Here is a 22093-nt window from a genome sequence, read left to right as displayed (position 1 = left end):
CCTTTTACGAATTTTCGTTATTTGATATCGTTTCTTTTCAACTTATCTTTTGCAATGTGCTCCCTTCAGTCTCATAATAAAAAAAAACTAAAAAAAATCGGATGGCTCGTACAATACGCTACGAGACTAACGAGTGCTTAGATTTATATGCTATAAGTATAATTATGGGATCCGGATCGGAGGTGATGTCACGGGAAAAACATGAATAACAAAAAAAAGAAAGAATAACACTCAAGGCTGCGTTTGCGGAGCGGTTAGTTATCCGGCGTGGAAAACGTACTAATATATTAGTATATGATTAATTAATTATTAAAAAATATGAAATAGACTAATATGATTTTTTAAATAACTTTTCTATAGAAAATTTTTGCAAAAAAATACACCATTTAGTGGTTCGGGAAGCGTGTGCATGGAAAAGGAGGGGATAAGATAACTTATGCTCCTTGCCGAACACGGCCTCAATCTATATTTTAATAAATACATTTCTCTATTGATCTTTTAAATATTTTTAATCATTAATTTTATTAAAAAATTCATAATTATTATTTATATTGTGATAATTGAAATTATAATTAAATGTATTTGATTATAACTTAATTTGTATATATTATTGTAATTTTTTGGATAACACGAATATTTAAACATATTGTGGGTGGGGTAGTGACAGTAGTACTATCTTCGTCCCTAAATGTTCGACATCGTTAATTTTTTTATACATGTTTAACTATTCGTTTTATTCAAAAATTTACATAACTATTAGTTATTTTTATATCATTTTATTTATTGTTAAATATATTTTTATGCACATATATATATTTTTACATATTTTATAAAATAAATAAATAAAATGAGCGATCTAACATGTCAAAAAAAATCAGGGTCAAACAAACATTTAGGCCCCCTTTGATTCAAAGAAAATTCATAAGAATTTTAGAGGATTTCATTCCTATAGGAATTTTTCCTACAAAGCACTTTGAATTAAAGAAATGAACCCTATGAAATCCTATGGAATTTCTATGGAATGTCTCTTCCCATACAAGTTTTGGAGGAAATTTAACAAGAGGTAGTACCCTCATGGAAAAAATCCTTTGAGTCTTTATCTCTCATCAAATTTCTCTGTTTTTCCTGTAGTCCAATCAAACAGTCGTTCCTACGTTTTTTCCTGTATTTTACAATCCCCTGTTTAACACTTATATTTCTGTCAGAATCTCATAAATTTTATATTCCTTCGCTTTTTCATTGCTGTGATGGAAAAAGACCCTTAGGGTGGTAGGGAGCAGTAATCTATTTATCACGTGCTCCGCGAAGAACGGAACAAGGGGATCAGATCAGATGAATAATCATTGAACCCAAAGATCCAAATATAATATAATATAAAAAAGATAAAAAGGCATGTTTGGGCCCACCGTCCAGTCGCAGAAGGATTGCTGACGTCACGCCGACACGCCATTGGATTGGATTGGCCCGCGCTTGCCTACTGTTTTTAACCTCCCCCTTCCTCTCTCTCCCTCCACCTCCACCAACTCCACTCCGCTTGCTCCCATGCTGCTGCCTCGCGCCGTCGCCGCCGCCGCCGCCGCGGCGGCGGCGCCGCTGCTGCTGCTGCTAGCGCTCTCCGCTACCGTGGCCGTCGCGGCACCCGACGGCCACCTCGTCGCCCGCCTCCCGGGCTTCCGCGGCGCCCTCCCCTCCAACCACTACTCCGGGTGCGTGCGTGCGTGCGCGCCCGTTTCTCGCCGCCGCAGCAGCATTTGCTGACGCGCCGTCGTTCGTCCGGCCGTGCGTTGGTTGTTTCGCAGGTACGTGACGGTGGACGAGGCGCGGGGAAGGCGGCTGTTCTACTACCTGGTGGAGTCGGAGCGCGACCCGACCGCCGACCCCGTCGTGCTCTGGCTCAACGGCGGGCCCGGCTGCTCCAGCTTCGACGGCTTCGTCTACGAGAACGGGCCCTTCGGCTTCGGCCGCGCCGCCCGCCCGGGAGGCGGAGGCCTCCCCGATCTGGAGCTCAACCCCTACACCTGGTCCAAGGTGGGTAGCAGCAGCTTCATTCTTCGCTCCCCCTCGTCTCCGTGTGGCTCCATCATCCGCAATTCCAGGGGATTGTTAGGTGCATCATCTTTTCTTTTCTTTTTTTTTTTTTTTTGTCTTGTGTGCTTGTTAGCTTTACTCTTTCGAGAGGAACAGGGATATGTTAGTAACTGAACTACTCCCTCTGGCTCTTTTAGGGATGTTTTTTAAATTCGTCACTGGTTTATTCTAAATTACAAGGACTTCGCACTCGAATTGTTCTTCTAGTGTTATTTTTGTAATTTTTTAAAAGCAGTTTTAAAATAATAATTTAAGCCAGTAGCAATTTTTGTCCCTATTTTGTAAAGTCGCTAAATTTTGTTTCTACGTTTGACCATTCGTTTTATTAAAACGAATTGTATAGTTATTAATTTTCTATTATGGTTTGATTTATTACTAAAGGAACTTTATTATATTCTTTACATATTTGCACAAATATTTTAATAAGACAAATAATCAAACATATATGCTAAATTTAACAGGCGTCAAATTAAAACACAAATGGAGTAATTTCTTCACATGATTCTATATGCTTTCTTGTGCTGCCTATTCGTGTCATTTGTTGTCACGTATAGGACACATGGTCGGGGTGTTTGTTTTGCGGTTCATACAGGCTAATGTGCCTGGTTTGTTCTAGTTTGTCTGGATGTGTAAATGAGCTTTTGGTATGCTTAACTTCAGAAAGAAGCAATTAAAGGGCTGTTTGGATCCCTCCTATTTTTTTTTAAGTCCCTGTCACATCGAATGTTTGAACATTAATTAGAAGTATTAAATATAGACTATTAATAAAACCCACCTCATACTCTAGACTATTTCGCAAGACGAATCTATTGAGCCTAATTAGTCAATGATTAGCGAATGTGATGCTACAGTAAACATTTTCTAATCATGGATTAACTAGGCTTAAAAAATTTGTCTGACGAACTACCATTTATTTATGTAATTAGTTTTGTTATCGGTTTATATTTAATACTTCTAATTAACGTCCAAATATTTGATGTGTCAAGGGAAAAAAAAAGTCTTTAGATCCAAACAGCCCTTAAGTTAATGAGGTTTGACGTGGCTAATATGCACATCTGTTTTTTTTCCTTGGATTGTGCCTTGTGTTATGTGAATTCACGTCTTCTGCCATAGTGTCATTATAGTCACTGACATGTGGACCATAAAAGAGTGGGACTCACATGTCAATGACTGTAATGACAGTGTCATAATGGTAAAGGATTTGCATGCGAGTTACATACGATAAAAGGTATGCTAATGTTTGCTTAGATCGTTGGTATTTCCATTTAATTTTTGCCCTCTAGGTACCATGCTTGTAATGGTCTACAAGCTTTTTTCACTTTTTCCCCAAAAACAATCCCTTTTTGAGGGATATATATGCGTTATCTTTAGAGTTCTTCCCTTCTGTTAGCCTTCCGAAATATAGTGATTAAATGTGGCACTACATAGGTTTCCAACATGGTGTACCTTGACTCCCCTGCTGGTGTTGGGATGTCATACTCGTTGAATAAATCAGATTATACGACAGGTGACCTAAAAACAGCAGCTGATGCACACACCTTCCTTCTCAAGGTACCTACTCCCCACTTTGGTTCCAATAATATCAATATGATCACTTCGGAAGATCTTTTATGCTGATTCTACAAATTGATGCAGTGGTTTGAGTTATACCCAGAGTTTCAGTCGAATCCATTCTACATTTCGGGAGAATCATACGCCGGAATCTACATTCCAACACTAGCTGATGAAGTTGTGAAAGGTTAGGTTTGTCAGTGAAAATATTAGTATTATCAAAAGTTTCTTACTTGCCGTGGCTATGTGCTTATAGGGATAGAGAAGAATCTGAAGCCAAGAATCAATCTGAAGGTCCTTCCATTTGCATTTGTTGGGAGATGACGTCATACAACAATTGTACATGCATGCCAAAATTGTATTCGAGCTCGATCTGAAAGTTTTGTTTTCCAGGGATATCTAATTGGCAATGGAGCAACTGATCACGAACACGATTTCAACTCGTTTGTGCCGTTTGCGCATGGGATGGGTCTCATTTCAAGCGAATTGTTTGAGGTTTGTCCCCTCTTATGCTCTTTTTCTCCCAAAACAATTATATAAGAGTCTTCGTTTGTTCACTGAGGATTGGCTCATCAGAAATGTCAGAACTCAGAAGAGATGGAAAAATACAGAAATAATATGCTTAAAGTTATTTTGCTCTGTTGCAGGGTGTAAGTACTGCTTGCCATGGTACATTTTGGGGCAATGTTAGTGAATTGTGCCAACAAAAGATAGACAAAGTAGATTGGGTAATTTTCACTGTGCCAGAACATGTAACCAAAACAATATATAGCACAATCCTACAAAATTTGGTAAACGCTCCATTATTTGGCAACTGCAGGAACTGAAGGATCTGAACAAGTACAACATCCTTGCTCCCTGCTACCATCATCCTGAAATTCAAGAGCTAGAGTTCAAGAACAGCAGCCTGCCGTCAAGCTTTAGAAAGCTAGGTGAAACAGAGAGGCGATTTCCAGTGCGAAAGCGAATGGCTGGCCGCTCTTGGCCTCTCCGTGCTGCTATAACCGATGGACGCATGACGATGTGGCCTGAGCTTGGTGGTAGATCACTCCCCTGCACGGTATGCAAATTGTAGTGGCATTCTTGTGCTTTATCATGTCACAATTTTCATCGATTTTGGTTCTGCAGATCATCAACATTTCAGTATATTTCACTCAACAGTCAACATTAACATCTTGTTTGGCGTGTTCAACAAATTAAGATGTCCATGTACTTGTAGAGCGATGAACTGGCTAATGCATGGCTGGATGATGAAGATGTAAGAGCTGCCATTCACGCCGAACCGGTATGACAGACGAGGAGCCAAATGTTTCGCTTGAATCTATCTTGAATGAGCGCTCACTTTCTTCTCTTTGTTGGGAAACTACCTTGTTCGAATTGGCACATCAGAAAAGCTTAATTGGGTCATGGGAACTGTACACTGCAAGAATAGACTACTACCATGATAGTGGAAGCAGCATGGTGAAGTACCACAAGAAGTTCACAGCAATGGGATATCGCGTACTTATTTACAGGTATGCAGCAGACCATAAAGTTGATCAATTTGAAATTCTGAGTGATTTAAAATGTTAATTTAGCACTAAGAAAAAGTCACAAATTAAATTAATATCAAGGATAAAAAAGCTTGGTGGGGACTATGGTAATTACTCTTCAGTTCGTTCATACAGTATGCTTTAATTACTTTTTTATTTGAAATGGGATAAAACCTAGCCTCTACATCCACCGGATATACACTTGTGGGACATCCGGGTTTCACGATCACTTAGGATTGAACTCGGGTGGCTGCGTGCACGACGGCTACGCTAGCCAACCGAGCAATGCTACGCGTAATCTAAATATGGCACAGTTATTTCTCATGTTGATTGGGAATTGGTTAAATATCCAAATGGTTGTTTGGAACCCAACCTCATAGAATAGAGATTATCCACAGGTTCTGAACCCTGCTTTAGCCTAATTTGGCCTGGAATTCAAATTTGTGCGTCTCTTTGAAAGAAAAAAATAAAATGTGTACCAATTTTTAACATGCTGTTTTTTTGTAGTGGAGATCATGATCTCTGTATCCCCTACGTCGGAACGGAAGCATGGATCAGATCCATGGGCTACCGAGTAATTGATTCTTGGCGGCCATGGTACTTTGGCGAGCAAGTCGCAGGGTATGGCTCTTGTCCTTTCTTCACTATGTATCATCTGTTTTTCAAGTACCTGCAGGAGTTACTGTCACATCTAGATATTAGCTCAGGTAAGCTTAATACCTAACTTCTGCCAGACTTTTTGAAGTATGCGTGCGGATTGTATGTCTTTTGTTTACTTCTTTTAGTTGAGAAAGGCCCGGGGTCTTTCGGCTAGCACCATAAGAAGTGGGCTATCCGATCCTGGTTTGAGCCCCAGGGTCAACCTGACTTTTAGGCTCTACTGCGAAACTAAACATAGAGGCAATTATCATACTGTGTAATATTAATATATGTTTTTTTATGTATAAAAATTAATATATTTACATATATAGATTATGTATGTAAATTATTGTTATAAATATTTAAATTGTATTCAGAAATAATATTTGTATAGAAAACATTGTGCATGTTACCTCAAAAATTTAGAGTGGAGCCTAGAGCAACCACCCCCAGGCCAGCCCTGCTCACTCACTCTTAATAAGTACAAATATGAGAGGTATTTCTCTCGTATCCAGCATTTACGTCTTTTAATTGAAGATTTAGTACAGATGTCTCAAAATAACTGACTTTGGGAAGCAGTAGTTTCAGATTGTCTGTAGCAGGAAGCAAGAATGAAAGAATGTCTTGATAAGTTTTCCTCACTAGAGCTGTCATGTCCCATTGCAGATATACAGAAGGTTATGAGCACAATCTCACTTTCCTCACCATAAAGGTACATGACCATTTTCTTTTATATTCCAGTAGAGAAGCTGCATGTTCTGTAAGTTGAAGGATGTAGTTTGAACATGTGATTGTATTTAGCAAACATCGGATGATTTCCAGTTCTGCTTTCTCCAAAACGTTTACGATATTTTGGGGCTTACCTGGCTGGCTACTAGACCCCAAACTATGGTGTGATTGTCTAGCTTTTTCATGATAAAATCAAACGGTATATTTGTAAACGAAAATAACTTATAAATAAAATTTTTATATACATATTCTTAAGTCAATACTAAAAAAATAAACTTCGATGAAAAAAATCACAAAATCAACTCTAAATTTTTGGTTAAAAATTCAAATTTTGGATTATAACCATAAGCATAAGCATAAAAAAAAACAGGGCGTATATAAACAAGGCCTAAGCTAGATTGATGGCACTGTTATTTCCATTGGGATAAAACACTACTTATAATTAGCTTTTGAAGCTTTATCATGTTATGTTAACATGTTGCAACATATCAGGGAGCTGGACACACTGTCCCGGAGTACAAGCCCAAGGAGACACTGGAGTTCTACACCCGCTGGTTGTCCGGAGAGAAGATTTGACACTAAATCAGTGAACCTGCTCGCCGTGACAGTTTTGAGCCCCAAAATACCCCCAAAAAAATATGTAATCTGTAATCAGTATAAACAAGCCTGTTTATCTGTAATATGTACTGCCGTCACATTGAAGATCTCAATATTGTCTCCATTTTAACCGCAGGCCGGTTTAAAGCCAAAAAATAAAAAACACTATACCGGACTTTAGAAACACATGCATTGCATTATTGACGGAATCTAGCAAAAGCAGGATTGGAGATGCATCCATCCAAGGACGGTATAGTTGCATGTTGGCTTGTTACTCCGCATCCTCAGGGGGGAAAAAAACTATAGATGCTAATCCAGTAGGCAGAAAAAACAATGAGGCTGCAGCGTTGACGTGTGCTTAATATAGGTCCACCAACATAAATATTATACATTCTGGAGGTCAACAATCTACCAGAAAAGAAAAGGAAAAGGCATTACATCAATGAGGGTACAACTAATGAATCAACTAGATGGCAAAAGTCTTACGGTTCATTTCATCAGCTATGGAGCTCACCAACAAAGTTCCACCACCCTTTCATCTAACTGTTACTAGTAAAGCTACTACGGAAACAAAGTATCGTGATGATCTAGAGGAACAGCCATGAGCGCTTCTGCTACAAGCAAGCACACCATGCGCCCTCAAGAGGGGTGTGCATTCAGGAATGCAGTCAAACCCCGGCGAGGGGCGCCGCAATTTACCTGAACTTGGGCTTCTTCGAAGGTCCTCCTTTGAAGCTGCTGCGTTCTGGTGGAGGGCGGGACTTGCTGAAGGTCTTCACCTTGCGCCGCCGCCTCTCTTCTTCACTGTCAGACTCCGCACCGTTCTCCCTGTCTGCATTGCTTGCCTCCCGTTCTAGCTCCTCCCATGTCTTACCCTTCTCTTCCTCCGAGTCTTCTTCAGAATCATCCTCCCCGTCCTCATCGGATTCCACCAGGGACGCACTGTCAGAATCATCATCTTCTGACTCAGACTCAGGCTCAGCATCAGAAGGCTCGTAACCCTGATCTGATTCCCCTGTTTCCTCCGACTCTGAATCACTTGCCTCCATATTCAAGAATTCCCAGCCACCGTCATCTATGAATTTCTGAGGATCATCAATGATAGTTTTCAGAATAGGACGCCAGTTAAGGTTCAGCCTGCTCTCATAGTACTTGAGATCAGTAGTGTCAAGCCACTCCTTTATTGCATCAAGTGATGTTGACGGAATGGAATCAATGCGAAGAACATCCTTCTTGAAATCCTTGAACACGATAGCCATGTCAAAGTTCTTTGTTCCAAAGCCTACCCTCTCCAAATTAACAATCTCTATCTCACCAAGGGTCACCACCAGGAAGGGTGTCTCAATTAGTTCAACCAAACAAGTAGAAGTTGGAATGATGAAAGCTGAAGCTTTGTATGGAACCCCATGGAACCCAAGCTCTCTAAGAGGGACATCAAACTCAAGATCCAGCCCCTTGAACTGTGGCTGCGACCAGTTATCATTAACCTTATTCACAAAGTTTTGGAAATCCATGTTTATTCTATTCTTTCGGTCCCTCTCACGCTGTTCCTCTTCAATTTCATCAGGATCAAGCGCTGATCTCCTATTCCCACCAAGTGTCTGAACAACATCCATCACCTCAACATAAAATTGAACATCCTTTGTCTTTTTGTTACCAACCATGATATGATTGTGCAGATGGAAATGAAGTAGGGTAATCATTTCTTTTTCTGCAGGCTGGAAGAAGGCATGTTTTATATTCCCATACATAATGTCCACACGCTCATCAGCCCTTGAAGTAGAATATCTGAAACCATTGACATGGGACTCAAGAGTTCCTGTAAGCTTCCGCCCACGTCCACCAAATGCAGGTCGTATCCACACATCAGAAAGTCTAACTGGCTTGTTTCTGTTGCTTGCCAGCTGGAGCTTCTCCTGAGTAACAAGGGTGGCCCTTTCGGCTCTCTCTGACTCCCTTGAAGCAACTTGCCGCCTCAATGTTTTGATCTGCTGAACAACTTCACTGCTATGTCGTGGATCTTTTGAGCGGAACGTAATCTCTTTCAAGTAGATAGCCCCCTGAGACTTCAGATTGTTATCATTTGAGAATGGCATGCCAGGTACGTTGAAGAAGATGCGAATAGTGCAAGTGCGGTTGTCCTGGTGACTCGTTACACTCTTAACAGTGGAAACATGGAAAGGAACCATGCTGCCATAAATAGGTAACAGGACAGCTTCGTTCTTCTGATCTACTTGTATGACCAACTCCCTTGCATATGGAACATCATTAACATTCTTATATGCAACAAGCTCATTTGAAGACCTTGAGGTGCCACGCCCATCACCGGAACCAGAACCAACTCCAGCAAGCCTTCTAGCAGTCTCTTCATTCTTTTGACGAGCGAGTTCAGCCTGGTGTTGTCTCCGGAGCTCTTCCTTGGACATCTCCTGGTTGTCTGATCGAAGTGTAGCCTTTGTTGGTGGTAATGCCTCCTTTGCATTAACTACTGCCTTTGTGACAGGAAGAACTTCATCCTCATCATTAAACGAATAGGCAACATCCTTAACAAGCTTGGAGCATGTTGCTGTTAAGATCTCCAAAGGCACTAAACATGTATCAGCCAGCAACAGAGAGTATTGCTTTGTCTTCTCACTCTTTGTTTCTGCTTGAAGATTATGCAAACCAAGGCAGACATTAAAAACCATTCCTTCTTTTATGATACGATCGTTCTTGGGATTCAAGTTTAAGCCAGATTCTCGGAATTCAAGACCAATTCCTGTACCAGCGGACTTCGTTAGGTTAGGAAGTAGTTCAGGGGCATTCTTCTCAATAGCTTCAACTGCAGCCTGATAAACTGCACTCATCCGATTCCCTGGCTTCAATGCTTCTACAGCAGCTTCCTGAGCTTTCATAAGAGCTTCATACGCCTTGCTCTGTGTAGGAGTGGCATCTATCAGAAATGTTCTGGCAATATTGGAGCAATAATTTCCATATCTGGCCCCTATTGCACAGATGATAACACTTGCAGAATCATAGTACAGATAATCATCATTGCTTGAGGCGCCTGGCTTGAGGTCAAACTTCCCTCCACTTTGAAATACAGGAGGATAACATATGTCAACATTTTCAGCCTTCAACTTCACCTTGACCTTAAGAGGATCAAGTATAGCCTTCTCTGTATCATCCATCAATGAAGAGTGTGTCACTTTCCTCTCTTCATCAATCACCTTCTCTAGCTTCGGAACCACAAAATTTTTCATTACAGATGAAGTTAGGTAAGCAGCCTTCTTCACACATGTGATCTCTGAGGCATCCTTCACCGCAAAAAGCTCAGAGAAGCCATTCGTTATATCTGTAAGTTGAAGAGATGAGCTAGACAATTTTTCTGCCCATGCTTCAAGGAGCTTACCCTCAGGTGCCTCTTTCGCAATGTGACCAACAATCGGGTCATCTGATTTTGACTGAGCACAGACAGCACGCACCATGTCCTCCATTAAGCCAACACCATCATCATTCTTGGCCTTCACATGCAAGACAATATCAGCACCAACAGCATCATTTGCAGCCTTCTTGAGAGTCCCAATGAGATTTGCTTTCTTTTGACTGCACAAGAAATGTATTTGCTTGTGCATGAAGACAATTATGGTTTCCGGAAATTCATATCCAAGTAGCCAGACATCTAGAGCTGAGGACTTCAAATACCGAAGATCTTCAGATGGTGGTGGAGTAGCAATTGCAATAGCATCAGAAGAACCCCAAAGATCAGAACTGTGCTCTTTCCAATGGCCATAGAACACCTTCAGCCGCTTACTGAAATTATCTAGGTTGATTGTATAAGCTCCAGATCCCCCACCACCTGGCTTGGCATTACCATTATCAGCCATATTTTATCAGCAAGCTCACATTAACCCAGTGAACTACATAAAACAATTCAATATATAATTAGTTATTAAATTAATTCACAAATTTATTTTAATGTACAGGAAGTATTTTAAACAAGGACAAAAGATTATAAAATCTAGTGTTATACAGAATGCTATTGTTCCTCTTAAATGTTTGTTCTTAAGGGCATAACAACATAGCTTTAAGCTGCTTAGATTATTCTTGATTTGCTAATGCTACGATGAGGTAACAAACAATCATGACCCTACGGAAAAATATAAGCAACAGTGCCACATTGTTACTACAATAAATTACTTTAATTGTTCAAACACAACCAAACACACACTCTCCAAAGAAACAATTTTAAACACCATTTTCTATTACGATACATACAAGAATATGAACAAACATATATGACTTTAATGAAGTACCTTTCAAGATTAAACTATACATATAGTCTCCATGCTTCTAAACCAAATATATTACAAGTTGTTTATAGTCAAAGTTCTAAAAGTTTGACTAGCCTTGTCCAGAACAACAAAATATTTCGGAACCAGAGGAAGTAAGTACATTTAGTCAAAAGTGAACAAAACAATCATCTTATTCATTTCACCAAAACTATATATTTGTGTGTTACTGTGTTTCATTTTTCAAGCCTAAAAGCATATCTACCACGTAGAGCCATAGATGTAACACCTCAAAACCAATTACATCACATCTTCACAATAATACCAACAGTTGAACAAAATAATCATCTTATTCATTAAGAAAAGAGAGAGACACAACCACACACAGATAGAAGGTTTTGCACAGTTCCATGTTAAGGTCAAGAAATAATCCATAATAGTTGAGTAACATTGAATATTCCAAACATTAACACAAGTTTTATGTACAGAAGCCATCCTATAAATAGTTATAAATCAAAATAATAAGAAATGCAATGACATTACAAGATATATGAATATATCAATCAGGGCAAACCCAGGATTGGTCTCGACCTGGGCCAGCCCATCATAACTTGGGCTGTGAATATCAGTTACATGGTGAAAAAATGGGCCTTGGATTGGAGATTGAATCTCAGGTCACGGGCCATGGCCCAGGAGGCACAGGTCTGGTTCCGCACCTGATATCAATAGAATTCACATTCCAAAACAAGGATTTGGCCCCTTAATATAGTACACATAATCATAAACACAAATTATTGCCAACAACAAAGAACAAAACAATGATAGCATTCTTTTTTCTTATCACAATTCACAATGATCATATTGATAAACACCTACTTTCTATCACAATACATATATATTTGCAAGCGGCAACTCAACAATGGAAATTAACAAATATAAGTTGTTTTTTTCAATGATGCGCCAATGCAATACAAATGAAATGAAAGGATTGTGTAACAATCAGTTATGTGTTATAGCAGGCTACAACAATCAGTCCAGCAGATATAGCGTAGTATAGGCTTATTCACGGAGTGACACCAGCTTTCATTGGCAGTTAATTTATTACATGAACATCTACTTACGTAATTAATGTGATAGATTACCATAGTTTGCATCAGACTGAGTATTCCTTTACTTTCAACTTTTGCATCTAATCGTCCTGATGTCCTGGCACTGCAATTGAGCCTATACTCTTTTAGCCGCTTTACAAACATTACTCCAAAAAACCTACAGAAAAACTAGTGAACGTCGGTCGTCACAAGCCATCTATATACACGTAGCAAAATCATACAACACAAGAATACAGCTCCAGGCCATCAAACCCTAGGTCAAAAGGCTTCAAAGCATCCTCACGAGGGCTAAGGACCCGGCATCAATCTTCAGGGGAGCATCACCGGTGCGGTCAAAATCCCCTGCCGCAAACCCTAAATGGCAAAAGCTCCGTCTAGGGTTTGCTTGCCCCTACGGCCCACCTCGCCATCCCATCCCATCCAGCGACCGCTCCACCGTGAGAGGCAACCCAACCCCACAGAGCACCGGAAGAACCCCCACCGAGATCTCCCACTCTCGCGCCGGACGGATCGACGGGACGAAGCCCCACCCCCCACCACCCCTCGCAACACCCCCCAACCAAATCCCTCGACCACGAGCCACAGCGGATTCGGGCTCCCGCGATCAGGAGCGCGGCGGAACCGATCCGAGGAGGAGAAAACCTAGGGCTTACCGGCGGCGAGCGAGGAACAAGCGAGCGACCGAGCGCACCAGCCCGCAGCGACGCACGGGTCTCCCGCCCACCACGGGCTCCGGGCGCGCGGGGCGAGGTCGAGGACGACGTCGAGGGCCCTCCACCGGACGCGGCGAGCTCCGGCGAGGGGGGCGTGGTGCAAGACGGCGGCGTGGACGGGAGCGGGAGGTGGGGAAGAGGGGAGAGGAGGAACGGGAGGATTAATAAGGATGCCGCCAGAGCGAATGGACGGCCCGGATTGCGCTGGGGAGGACGGCGCTGGCGTCCGATCCGCCGTCCATCTGGGCTCGTCTCCCTCTTCTCGCTGGGAATCTGGAAACCAGCCCCTGGGAGAAATTTTTTTATTAAATAAACATTTTTTTATAATTTTATTACTAAACCACCTGGTAAAATTTTTTTCCAAAACTAAATATTTTGGTCACGCTAGTGTTTATGGCGTGGCAAGACAACGCTGTCACACTACCTATTCGGTATAGCATGATGTGACAAGCTGTTTCGACACGTCAATGTTAGTGGCCAAAAAAGTTCATAGGGTGGAAATATTTGTCTGGAGGTTTAGTAATAAAACTATTTATTAAAAGATTAAAAAATAAAAAAAATCGGATTTGGAATGGGAGGATAAGATTCAAGTAGTTAGCGTAGCATTCGTTATTCCTCTTTTTTTTCACTTTAGTAATGTACTGCATTCATATAACTAATGATGGACTACACAGGACCGATGGAGAAAATAAAATAGTTTTCTTAAAATAAATTTTTTGATTTTGATTTTTCAAGCGGTGGTTTTTTCTTTTTGCATAACATGGGAGATTTGATGTTTTGGTTTTTCTTAAATTCATTTATAAACCAATGTATATGTTATTCATATATGTCCAGATTTGTTCGTATAAATCTAGTAAAAATCAGAATATTTTATAACATAAAATGGAGGGACTACTAAATTATGTATTTATGGAGCTTTTTGTTTTTTAAAAAAACTAGATAAATAATAATCCCTATTTTACCTAATGTAAGACGTTTAGGTGGCATGTACTTTTATCTAATTGTGTGAGTCGCTTTGTTCCTGGTCACTCGTTCACTCGTGCCAACATGTGGTGTTAAGTGGGGGAATTCAACAGATGCCTTAATTTCAATTTGCGAACTCATTTGTTCAACATTTGTGTAACAAAGAGAGCACATTCGTTTTTTAGTGGACGACGTCGTTGATTTTTGGACATAGAACTATTTATCTTATTTAAAAAATATATAATTATGACTTATTCTATTCTGATTTGGTTTATTATTAAATATAATTTAATCATGACTTACAATTTTAAATGTTTGTACAAAATTTCTGAACGGTGTGAATGATCAAACAAATATGTAAAAGCCAATCACATCCTCTATTTAAAAACCGGCAAGGCGGAGAGAGTATCTGTGATTTTCTATAGATAATTAAAAATATATTATAATATTGTCTAAAATAAAAAATATTGTACCCATGAAATGTGTTGTACGTTATTTTATGCAGGAAATATTCACCTTAATTTGACTAATTTGACTTTATAGGTAGCTATCCATTTAGATTTTTTGTCCATAACATTTAGAGGTTCAAAGGCTATTTTGCCAAATTTACAATATGAGATTAGGAGTGGCCACAACATTATTTTTAAGTACTCTGTGTGTTCCAAAATATAAGTATTTCAAGATTATTCAATAAATGTAAAATGAATGGAGGTGAAAGGGTAGGTGTAAGATTTGAAAAAAAAAAGGAGAGAAATTATCAATCAGACAAGTAGTGCTACAGATATTGCTAAAAATGTTTATATTGTATAACAAGATTTAAATCATGTAAATCCGTATATTTTAAAATGGAGGGGTATTGTATAGATTAAAGAGAGGGCTATAGTGACCAAATTGTCCTTCATTGATTGAAGGGATGAAATTGTTTGAAAATTATATTACTTCTACGAAAACGGTTCTTAATCAATAAAGAAATTTTGATATTCACTAATTTAACTATTTAATGGCTACTTTAATATGACACTGGCACACATTTTAGATACTCAATCAATTGGGAACTTCCGATAGCATTTTCCTCCATAAATAGTTGTCATGATTTGTGTGAGGTGGTGGAGCTACAGAGATAAGGGGTATTTAAGACATTTTATCCTAAAACGCCATTGTTGATAATCTAAAAGCAGCTATTATATTTGAGAAAAAAATCTAATAGATAGAAGTAGCACTATTTTATTACAGAAAGTGTATAATACCACCACATATCCTAAGGCCTAACCTTCCAATCACTATGAGCAAGTGAAATTTGTTTTCAAGTATTATGTTGGGAAGCAAAAGTGTGCGGTGAAACATGGTTGAAGTGAAAACAATGTTTGCTTTATTGAGTTTTAAAGTGTTAGTATTTATTATTCAACCATTGGCATCTTTTGAATCATACAATGGTGGTGATTGCAGGCACTTATGGTAATAACATAATCTAAGAGCATATTCAAAATAATTACTTTGACTCTCCATAATTTGGGTGAAAATTCAGACTTAACTAAATGGCTACCAGAGTTGCCAAGTCAAATGAATGGCTAATTCTAATCATCACTGGCCAAAGTTGGCGACCCTTCTGAGCTAGCCAAATAGTGGGTCCCACGGACCACTATTCCACCCTCAATCCCCCTCCCCCATCCTCTCTTTCCAAAAGCAAATTAAAACACGATGGATATTGCTAGGTTAGAAGACAACATTTATTGCTTACTACTATACTTCCTACTTTTTTGCCCATTGTGCTTACCCTGAGGAGTTGTTTGGATGATTGACTCGAGTTGCCACAACTCAAGTGAGTTACTATGTGTTTTGTTATAGTTCATTTCGTCCCCAACTTGTAACGTTGAAATCATCTGTCTCAATTGTAGCGTGAATTATGTCGATGTATATAAAGAATGATGCTATCATCACCTTCCCAAAATAGTACCTCCATGACATCAAGTCTACTTTGCACCGACCGTCCATCTTATTTAAAAAACATGATAATTAGTATTTTTATTATTATTAAATGATAAAACGTAAACAATACTTTATGTATGATTATTTTTTAAAAAAATACAAATTTTTAAATAAAATGAACAATCAAACGTTAAACATATAAATCCACATATACAGTAAAATTGTTACGGAGGCAGTAGGGTGAGGCAACTTAGGTTCTGGCGCCAGGCAGCAGAAAAAAAAAATCTCGGTATCCGAGGAAAGTATCCAGGCTGCTCCCATCATTTGCATTTGTTCTATTCCGGTCTCTTTAGAATCAAGATTCCAAACAGGTCCTCGTTGTAATGAACGAAACAGCCCAATTGGTTGGTACTCATGAGAAAAAAAAAAGGATCGGTCAAGTGTATCAAGTGGCAAATAATTGTTAGCCATCTTTTGTGTTATTGGAGGCATGTATTTACTGGGTTTTAACGGCTAAAGTCTAAAATTCTATCAACTATTATAGGATAATGGATCGCAAGGTAGTTGAAGCAACAAACATAATGAGCTTTTAGCCACCCAATAAACTGAAAAGAAAATATCCTTAAATGAGATTATAATTATTCTTATTGGAAACAAGCACCCCCTAAGAACAAAGGCCATCCCAGCAGAATCTGAAAAAACAAGCAACTTTCAGCCTCAGAAAGAACAATAAAGGGTTCAGGGGCTTACTTATTGTAAGCAGATCCTCAACAGAAGCCTCTTGATTGGAACAAGTTCCCTTGAGAGAAGGCATTCAAGGCAAGCACAACAGCTATTAGCAACACATCTTACTTTAACCATATATAGCCACTATTACAGTGGCTCCATTTCAACAGCATTGGTTGAATCACTGGCGTAGACAGGGTGGAGCACATGCCCAGCAGCAGGATCAACATGAACCCATTTCCTGCCAGTCAGCTTGTTGCGCTCAAATCGCACATGTCCTTCTTTCAGACAGAAGAGGGTATGGTCCTTCCCCATGCCAACATAGTTCCCGGGATGGAAGCGGGTTCCTCTTTGGCGGACGATGATGTTTCCTGGCTCCACTTTCTGAAAAATAATGCAAATGTACATGTTCAGGACAGTTTAGATCTTTTCCACCTTTTTATCCTGATAAAAATAAAAGAGAAGTCACTTTCAGTACAGGATCAAAAGGGATGCCCAACCTCCTAACCCTGAGTTATTTTTTAGGTGATTATTACTTTGTATTGTCGTATGCTAAAAAAACACGACAGTCAGATGAGCGATCACAAGATTGTACCTCTCCGCCAAACTTTTTGACACCCAAATACTTAGGGTTAGAATCACGACCATTTTTTGTTGATCCAGCAGTCTTTTTGGTGGCCCAACGCTTAAAAAGCAAGCTCATCCCTCCAGATGACTCTGCAATCAAGTACATTTTGTGATTCAAACAGCCAAACACCTTATTCAGAATAGCACAAATATACAGAGACATAACCTGCAGCGCTAGTGTAGACTGAAACATTTGAGATCAATTCTTTCACATTTCCTCTCCTGAAAACCGATGAGAGAGCCATCTTGATTGTCTCAAGTCACCTGAAATCATTGAAAGCAATCCTTCATATGTTCATACACTAATATTATACTGAGGATGGAAATTAACAATCATATGTCCAATCACCTAGGATGTGATATACTAGTCTACTGAAGTTCTCTAGTCTCCAATTTATGTAAGAAATTTAAGTTAAAAAAAGGTAGCTGCGATTATTAAGGCAGTAATGCACAGAATATATTTGTATGTGACAAATACATGAAGAGGAACTATGTAAATATATTCAGTGTTTGCTCCTCAACTTTTCTTACATATAAAATTATTGGAGACAAGTAAATATGAAATTGGCCATAAGAAAAATACCAATGTAAAATGCCACGAGAGAGATCAGTTGGGTTTCTTGGAGATGAAACCTGATGTACACAGTTATCTGGACCATGAAAATAGATTAACCTCCACTAAGAGCAATTCGTTTCATCTCCATACATTTAACTAACTCCTATTGGTCACTTGGATGCAACATTTAAGTGATATGCTGGCCTACGAAACCATGAAGTGAAATTTTGTATTGAGAGAACTTGTTTCATTTATCTACTCAAATATGTTGTGATAACATGACACTATTGGAAACCGCATAATGAAACCTTACACTAAGAATGACCTTACTATATCTGTTCTAAAATATGCTTCTTGATCCTTTTGTTTTTGTAAAGACTACTCATAAGTACTCCAAACTACTACCCATTTGTCCGATTGACTTTTTGTTAACTTTGAGACATATATTTAACTATTTGTGTGACTGAACAGTACTACCTCGTTTAGATTTCATTAATCATTAAAGGTGCTTTAATCATGACTTATATTTTTTTACATATTTCCACAATTTTTAAAAAAAAAGACGAATGGTTAAGCATCCCAAAGATTTATGTTATATATTAAAAACCAGAGAGGATATATGTGATTTGCTACGCACAAATAGAAATATATTATGATATTGCCTAAAAGGTTAAAAAAATATTCTTCCATGAATATATGTATAATCCATTATTTTTATATAAGAAATATTCACCTTAATTTGATTTTATATATGGCTATCCATTTAGATTTGATTGATTCTTAATGTTAAAAAGTTCTCAGTGTAATTTGTCAAATTTATAATAGGAGGACCCACTACCTTCCTTTTATGTTCTCTCTTCCAAAATATAAGTATTTTTAGGTTGTTTAGTATAGATTGAGGTTAAGAAGAAAAAACATCACCGTCACTCAATAGTTATAGAATGAATGGACGTAGAAGGTGATAGAAATGCATATATTGTGAAATAATATTTGAATCCTAGAAATACTCAGACTTTGAAACATAGGTAGTAATGACCAGATTGTCCATCATTATTTGCATGGATAAAAATGGCCTGAAATGGTATCACTTGTACAAAAATGGTTCTCAATCAGTCGAGAAATTTTCATATTCATTAATATGATTAGGGATGGTAATCGGGCATGGCGGGCATGAGTGTTGCCTACCCATACCAGTGCCTGTGAGGGAAATTATGCCCACGGGCATACCCGTTAGTACATCACGGGCAAAGAACTCAGCCCATACCCTTGGAAATACCCGTTTACCCACCAACAAAACATGCAACATAACAGTCACAGACAGTGGCATATAGTTCAACAATCAAACATAAACTCAAACGACATAGTTCAAACGGCGTACTTTCAAATGTTCAACACACAGTAGCATAATATAGTTTTACAAATTTATTCAGAATAATGGTTCAAAAAACAGTCACATGCATAGTTCATAGTAGCAACAGTAGTAGTCTAGTAGGCTAGAAGCTAAGGACACCAAATCCTTCATTCCCTCCTCAACACCATTAAGGCATGCCCATAGGCTTTGAGAATCAATCCTAAGTTGGCAGTTAAAAAAAAAGAGAGAGAAAAAGAAAAATACTGTCCCTAACATATCTGACAGATTCCAAATGCACTGTGAAATTGTGCAGTAATTTTGCTTGTTCTGCCTATTAATTTTACACATACATATATCCGATAGAGCCGAATGAGTGTATAGATGTCAATTTACTTGAACTGTGGGAGTAACACAGCATGAGTAGCTGTAGGTTTTGACATGTTGATACATAGACTGAAAGAACAATACCACAAATCCAGGCTCTACTGTACCTTAGCTACTACTAGCTATGAAGATTACCAGTAACATTTTGTACCCTCGGAGACAGTAACCTAAGAGAGAGAGAGTAGATCGGGAATAAAATCAAGAGGAGAATACCTTGCAAGGCGAGGAGGCTGGTGGCTGGACGACGTCGGGTGTAGGTGGCGGCGGCGGCGGGTGTGGGGGACGGGGGCGCAGGGGCGGCGGCGGCCGAGGATGTGGGGGGGGGGGGGTGAGGGCGGCGACGTCGGGTGTAGGTGGCGGCGGCGGCGGGTGTGGGGGACGGGGGCGCAGGGGCGGCGGCGGCCGAGGATGTGGGGGGGGGTGAGGGCGGCGACGTCGGGTGTAGGTGGGCGGCGGCGGCGACCGTGGAGGCCGGGGGCGACGGGGTGGCCTGAGGGTTTGCTGTGTGTGTACACCTAGAGTAGTGACTAATATTTGAGGGGGTCTTTTGAATAAGTCAAACCCCATATTTATAAATTAAAAATGATTTATGAATAAAAAAAATTATGTATGTGTTTTTAGCGATATAAAAACTAAACCTTGGAAAATAAAATCCGATTAAAATACTAAGAGTACGCTTTGAATTTAAGACTAAAAATTTATATTTTGGCTTATAAATAAAAGTAAAAAGATATGGCTCCGAAACAAATCTAATGACTAGATTAGACAGAGTAGGACCATGTATCCTTAAGCCCTAACCTTTCCATCACTATAGGCAAGTGGAATTTAATTTTTATGTATTAAGTAGGGAAGCAAAAGCGTGTGCGCTGAAACATGGTTGAAGCGAAAACAATATTTGCTCAATTCAGTTTGAGTTGTTAATTAGTACTAGGGATGGCAACGGGTCAAGTTTAGGACAGTAGAACAATTACCCACCCACCAACTCGAAGACTGCGAGTAGAATTTTCTACTTGTACCTATGTCCGCTGGTAAGATTTGATACCCGTACATGTCTGAGTAGCGGGCGGGTATCGGGTACCCATCAGGTTCACCATTTCACATGTCAAAAGCATATCAAAACAATCATTCCAATAAATACAACAAACTAAATATATTGCTCATAATACAATACTGCATCACACTTGAAAAGTTCAACAAATACAATATATTGTTCATAATAAAATAGCCCAACAAATACAACAAACTAGTCATAGCAATAATAACAACACATAGCACATTATCTAATGTTCAAATTTAACCATTCATACACATTAAAAGTCCAAGACATGGGTTACATCAAAGTTTTTAGGTAAAAAGGGAGTATATCACAAATATTATTATATGAGCAACATAATAAGTTTTTAGCCAAAATTCAATATGTGGCTATATTCGGGTACCCAACAGGTTACTCGCGGGTAGGGAAAAATACTCATGTCCATACCCATATCGATTCCGGTCGGGTACGGATAATACCCACGGGTAAAAATCATACTCGTACTCGTCCCCAGGTACTCGCAAATTGTCATCCCTAATTAGTACATTATTTTTTACCTAACCATTGGCATATATTTTTTAACCCTAACATGATGGTGACCGCACGCAATTTAGGTAGCAAGCTAGGTTGGGACTGAATTTAGGTGGAGATAAAATGAAGCAATCCATCCCTTTGACTGCAGGGAATTTGGGAGAATGGCAGAGCCTAGGATAACAAATTCTATAGGGTGTGTTTGGTTGACGGGGTATGCCTGGATAGAAGATGGCTATCTAGTTTTTTTATGTGTTTGGTTCGTGTGCGAAATTAGATATGGTGGCCCGGAAAGAAAATATTCCACGAAGATGTTGGATGGGTGTATCCAGCCAAATTGGTCGGATGAGCTCATCCACCCTCACTAATGGTGATCACTAGTGATTGTTTAGTGATAATTAGCTTGTTTTATCATTAATTAGTAATTACCAAGTTTAAATTAGTGTTAATTAAAGATGATTAATATATTTTATTGATAATTTATACTAATTACGATAAGATTTATGATGATTAATTTATATTATTATTTATTATTAATTCAATATGTCCATCTCATCCATTCTTATTCATCTAACTAAACAAAAAATTAGATCATCCCATCCATCTAAACAAACTTAAAATTAATCACCTTATGCCTAAAAATATAAACAACCATAACTCATCTCACCTTGACCACTAAACAAACACACCCATAGTTGATCGGGATGGCAGGTGTTAGGTTTTTGAGTTTGGAGGAATTTTAAAGAATCTAAATCAGGTAGGCCTTG

General features: G+C 39.1%; 3 protein-coding genes across 3 annotated transcripts; 1 reads left to right on the top strand and 2 right to left on the bottom strand.

The window, feature by feature from the left end:
• Positions 1 to 1528: 1528 nt before the first annotated feature.
• LOC102700047 (serine carboxypeptidase 1-like) lies at positions 1529 to 7249 on the top strand. Its single transcript, XM_006652112.3, has 13 exons — positions 1529 to 1706; positions 1800 to 2028; positions 3517 to 3639; positions 3724 to 3826; positions 3896 to 3933; positions 4033 to 4134; positions 4287 to 4367; positions 4460 to 4699; positions 4859 to 4924; positions 5029 to 5153; positions 5679 to 5792; positions 6477 to 6522; positions 7032 to 7249. Exons 1-13 carry the CDS (start codon positions 1543 to 1545, stop codon positions 7113 to 7115), a joined length of 1515 nt encoding a protein of 504 aa, XP_006652175.2. The 5' UTR covers positions 1529 to 1542; the 3' UTR covers positions 7116 to 7249.
• Positions 7250 to 7476: 227 nt separating this feature from the next.
• LOC102699771 (FACT complex subunit SPT16) lies at positions 7477 to 13346 on the bottom strand. The gene is made up of 2 exons (XM_006652111.3): positions 13170 to 13346; positions 7477 to 11035 (listed from the first exon to the last, which is right to left on the bottom strand). Exon 2 carries the CDS (start codon positions 11000 to 11002, stop codon positions 7832 to 7834), a length of 3171 nt encoding a protein of 1056 aa, XP_006652174.1. The 5' UTR covers positions 11003 to 11035; positions 13170 to 13346; the 3' UTR covers positions 7477 to 7831.
• A 3556-nt stretch (positions 13347 to 16902) lies between these two features.
• Positions 16903 to 20061, bottom strand: LOC102699494 (50S ribosomal protein L27-like). Its single transcript, XM_006652110.2, has 4 exons — positions 19976 to 20061; positions 17638 to 17735; positions 17440 to 17561; positions 16903 to 17228 (listed from the first exon to the last, which is right to left on the bottom strand). Exons 2-4 carry the CDS (start codon positions 17714 to 17716, stop codon positions 16992 to 16994), a joined length of 438 nt encoding a protein of 145 aa, XP_006652173.1. The 5' UTR covers positions 17717 to 17735; positions 19976 to 20061; the 3' UTR covers positions 16903 to 16991.
• Positions 20062 to 22093: the final 2032 nt, after the last annotated feature.

Source organism: Oryza brachyantha, chromosome 4 (genome assembly GCF_000231095.2).
Source record: "Oryza brachyantha chromosome 4, ObraRS2, whole genome shotgun sequence".
In the NCBI taxonomy this organism is placed as follows: Eukaryota; Viridiplantae; Streptophyta; class Magnoliopsida; order Poales; family Poaceae; genus Oryza; species Oryza brachyantha.
Note: the sequence above shows the minus strand (reverse complement) of the source record. Positions and strands in the feature narration are given on the sequence as shown.

What these genes read in the sequence shown, in the direction of transcription:
- LOC102700047 (XM_006652112.3), top strand. Translation starts at nt 1,543, where the DNA reads ATGCTGCTGCCTCGCGCCGTCGCCGCCGCCGCCGCCGCGGCGGCGGCG. An exon ending in CCCTCCAACCACTACTCCGG is followed by an intron (nt 1,707 to 1,799) that starts GTGCGTGCGTGC and finishes GTTGTTTCGCAG; the next exon opens with GTACGTGACGGTGGACGAGG. An exon ending in GTAGATCACTCCCCTGCACG is followed by an intron (nt 4,700 to 4,858) that starts GTATGCAAATTG and finishes ATGTACTTGTAG; the next exon opens with AGCGATGAACTGGCTAATGC.
- LOC102699494 (XM_006652110.2), bottom strand. Translation starts at nt 17,716, where the DNA reads ATGGCTCTCTCATCGGTTTTCAGGAGAGGAAATGTGAAAGAATTGATC. An exon ending in AGTCTACACTAGCGCTGCAG is followed by an intron (nt 17,562 to 17,637) that starts GTTATGTCTCTG and finishes ACTTGATTGCAG; the next exon opens with AGTCATCTGGAGGGATGAGC. An exon ending in TCAAAAAGTTTGGCGGAGAG is followed by an intron (nt 17,229 to 17,439) that starts GTACAATCTTGT and finishes ATTATTTTTCAG; the next exon opens with AAAGTGGAGCCAGGAAACAT.
- LOC102699771 (XM_006652111.3), bottom strand. Translation starts at nt 11,002, where the DNA reads ATGGCTGATAATGGTAATGCCAAGCCAGGTGGTGGGGGATCTGGAGCT.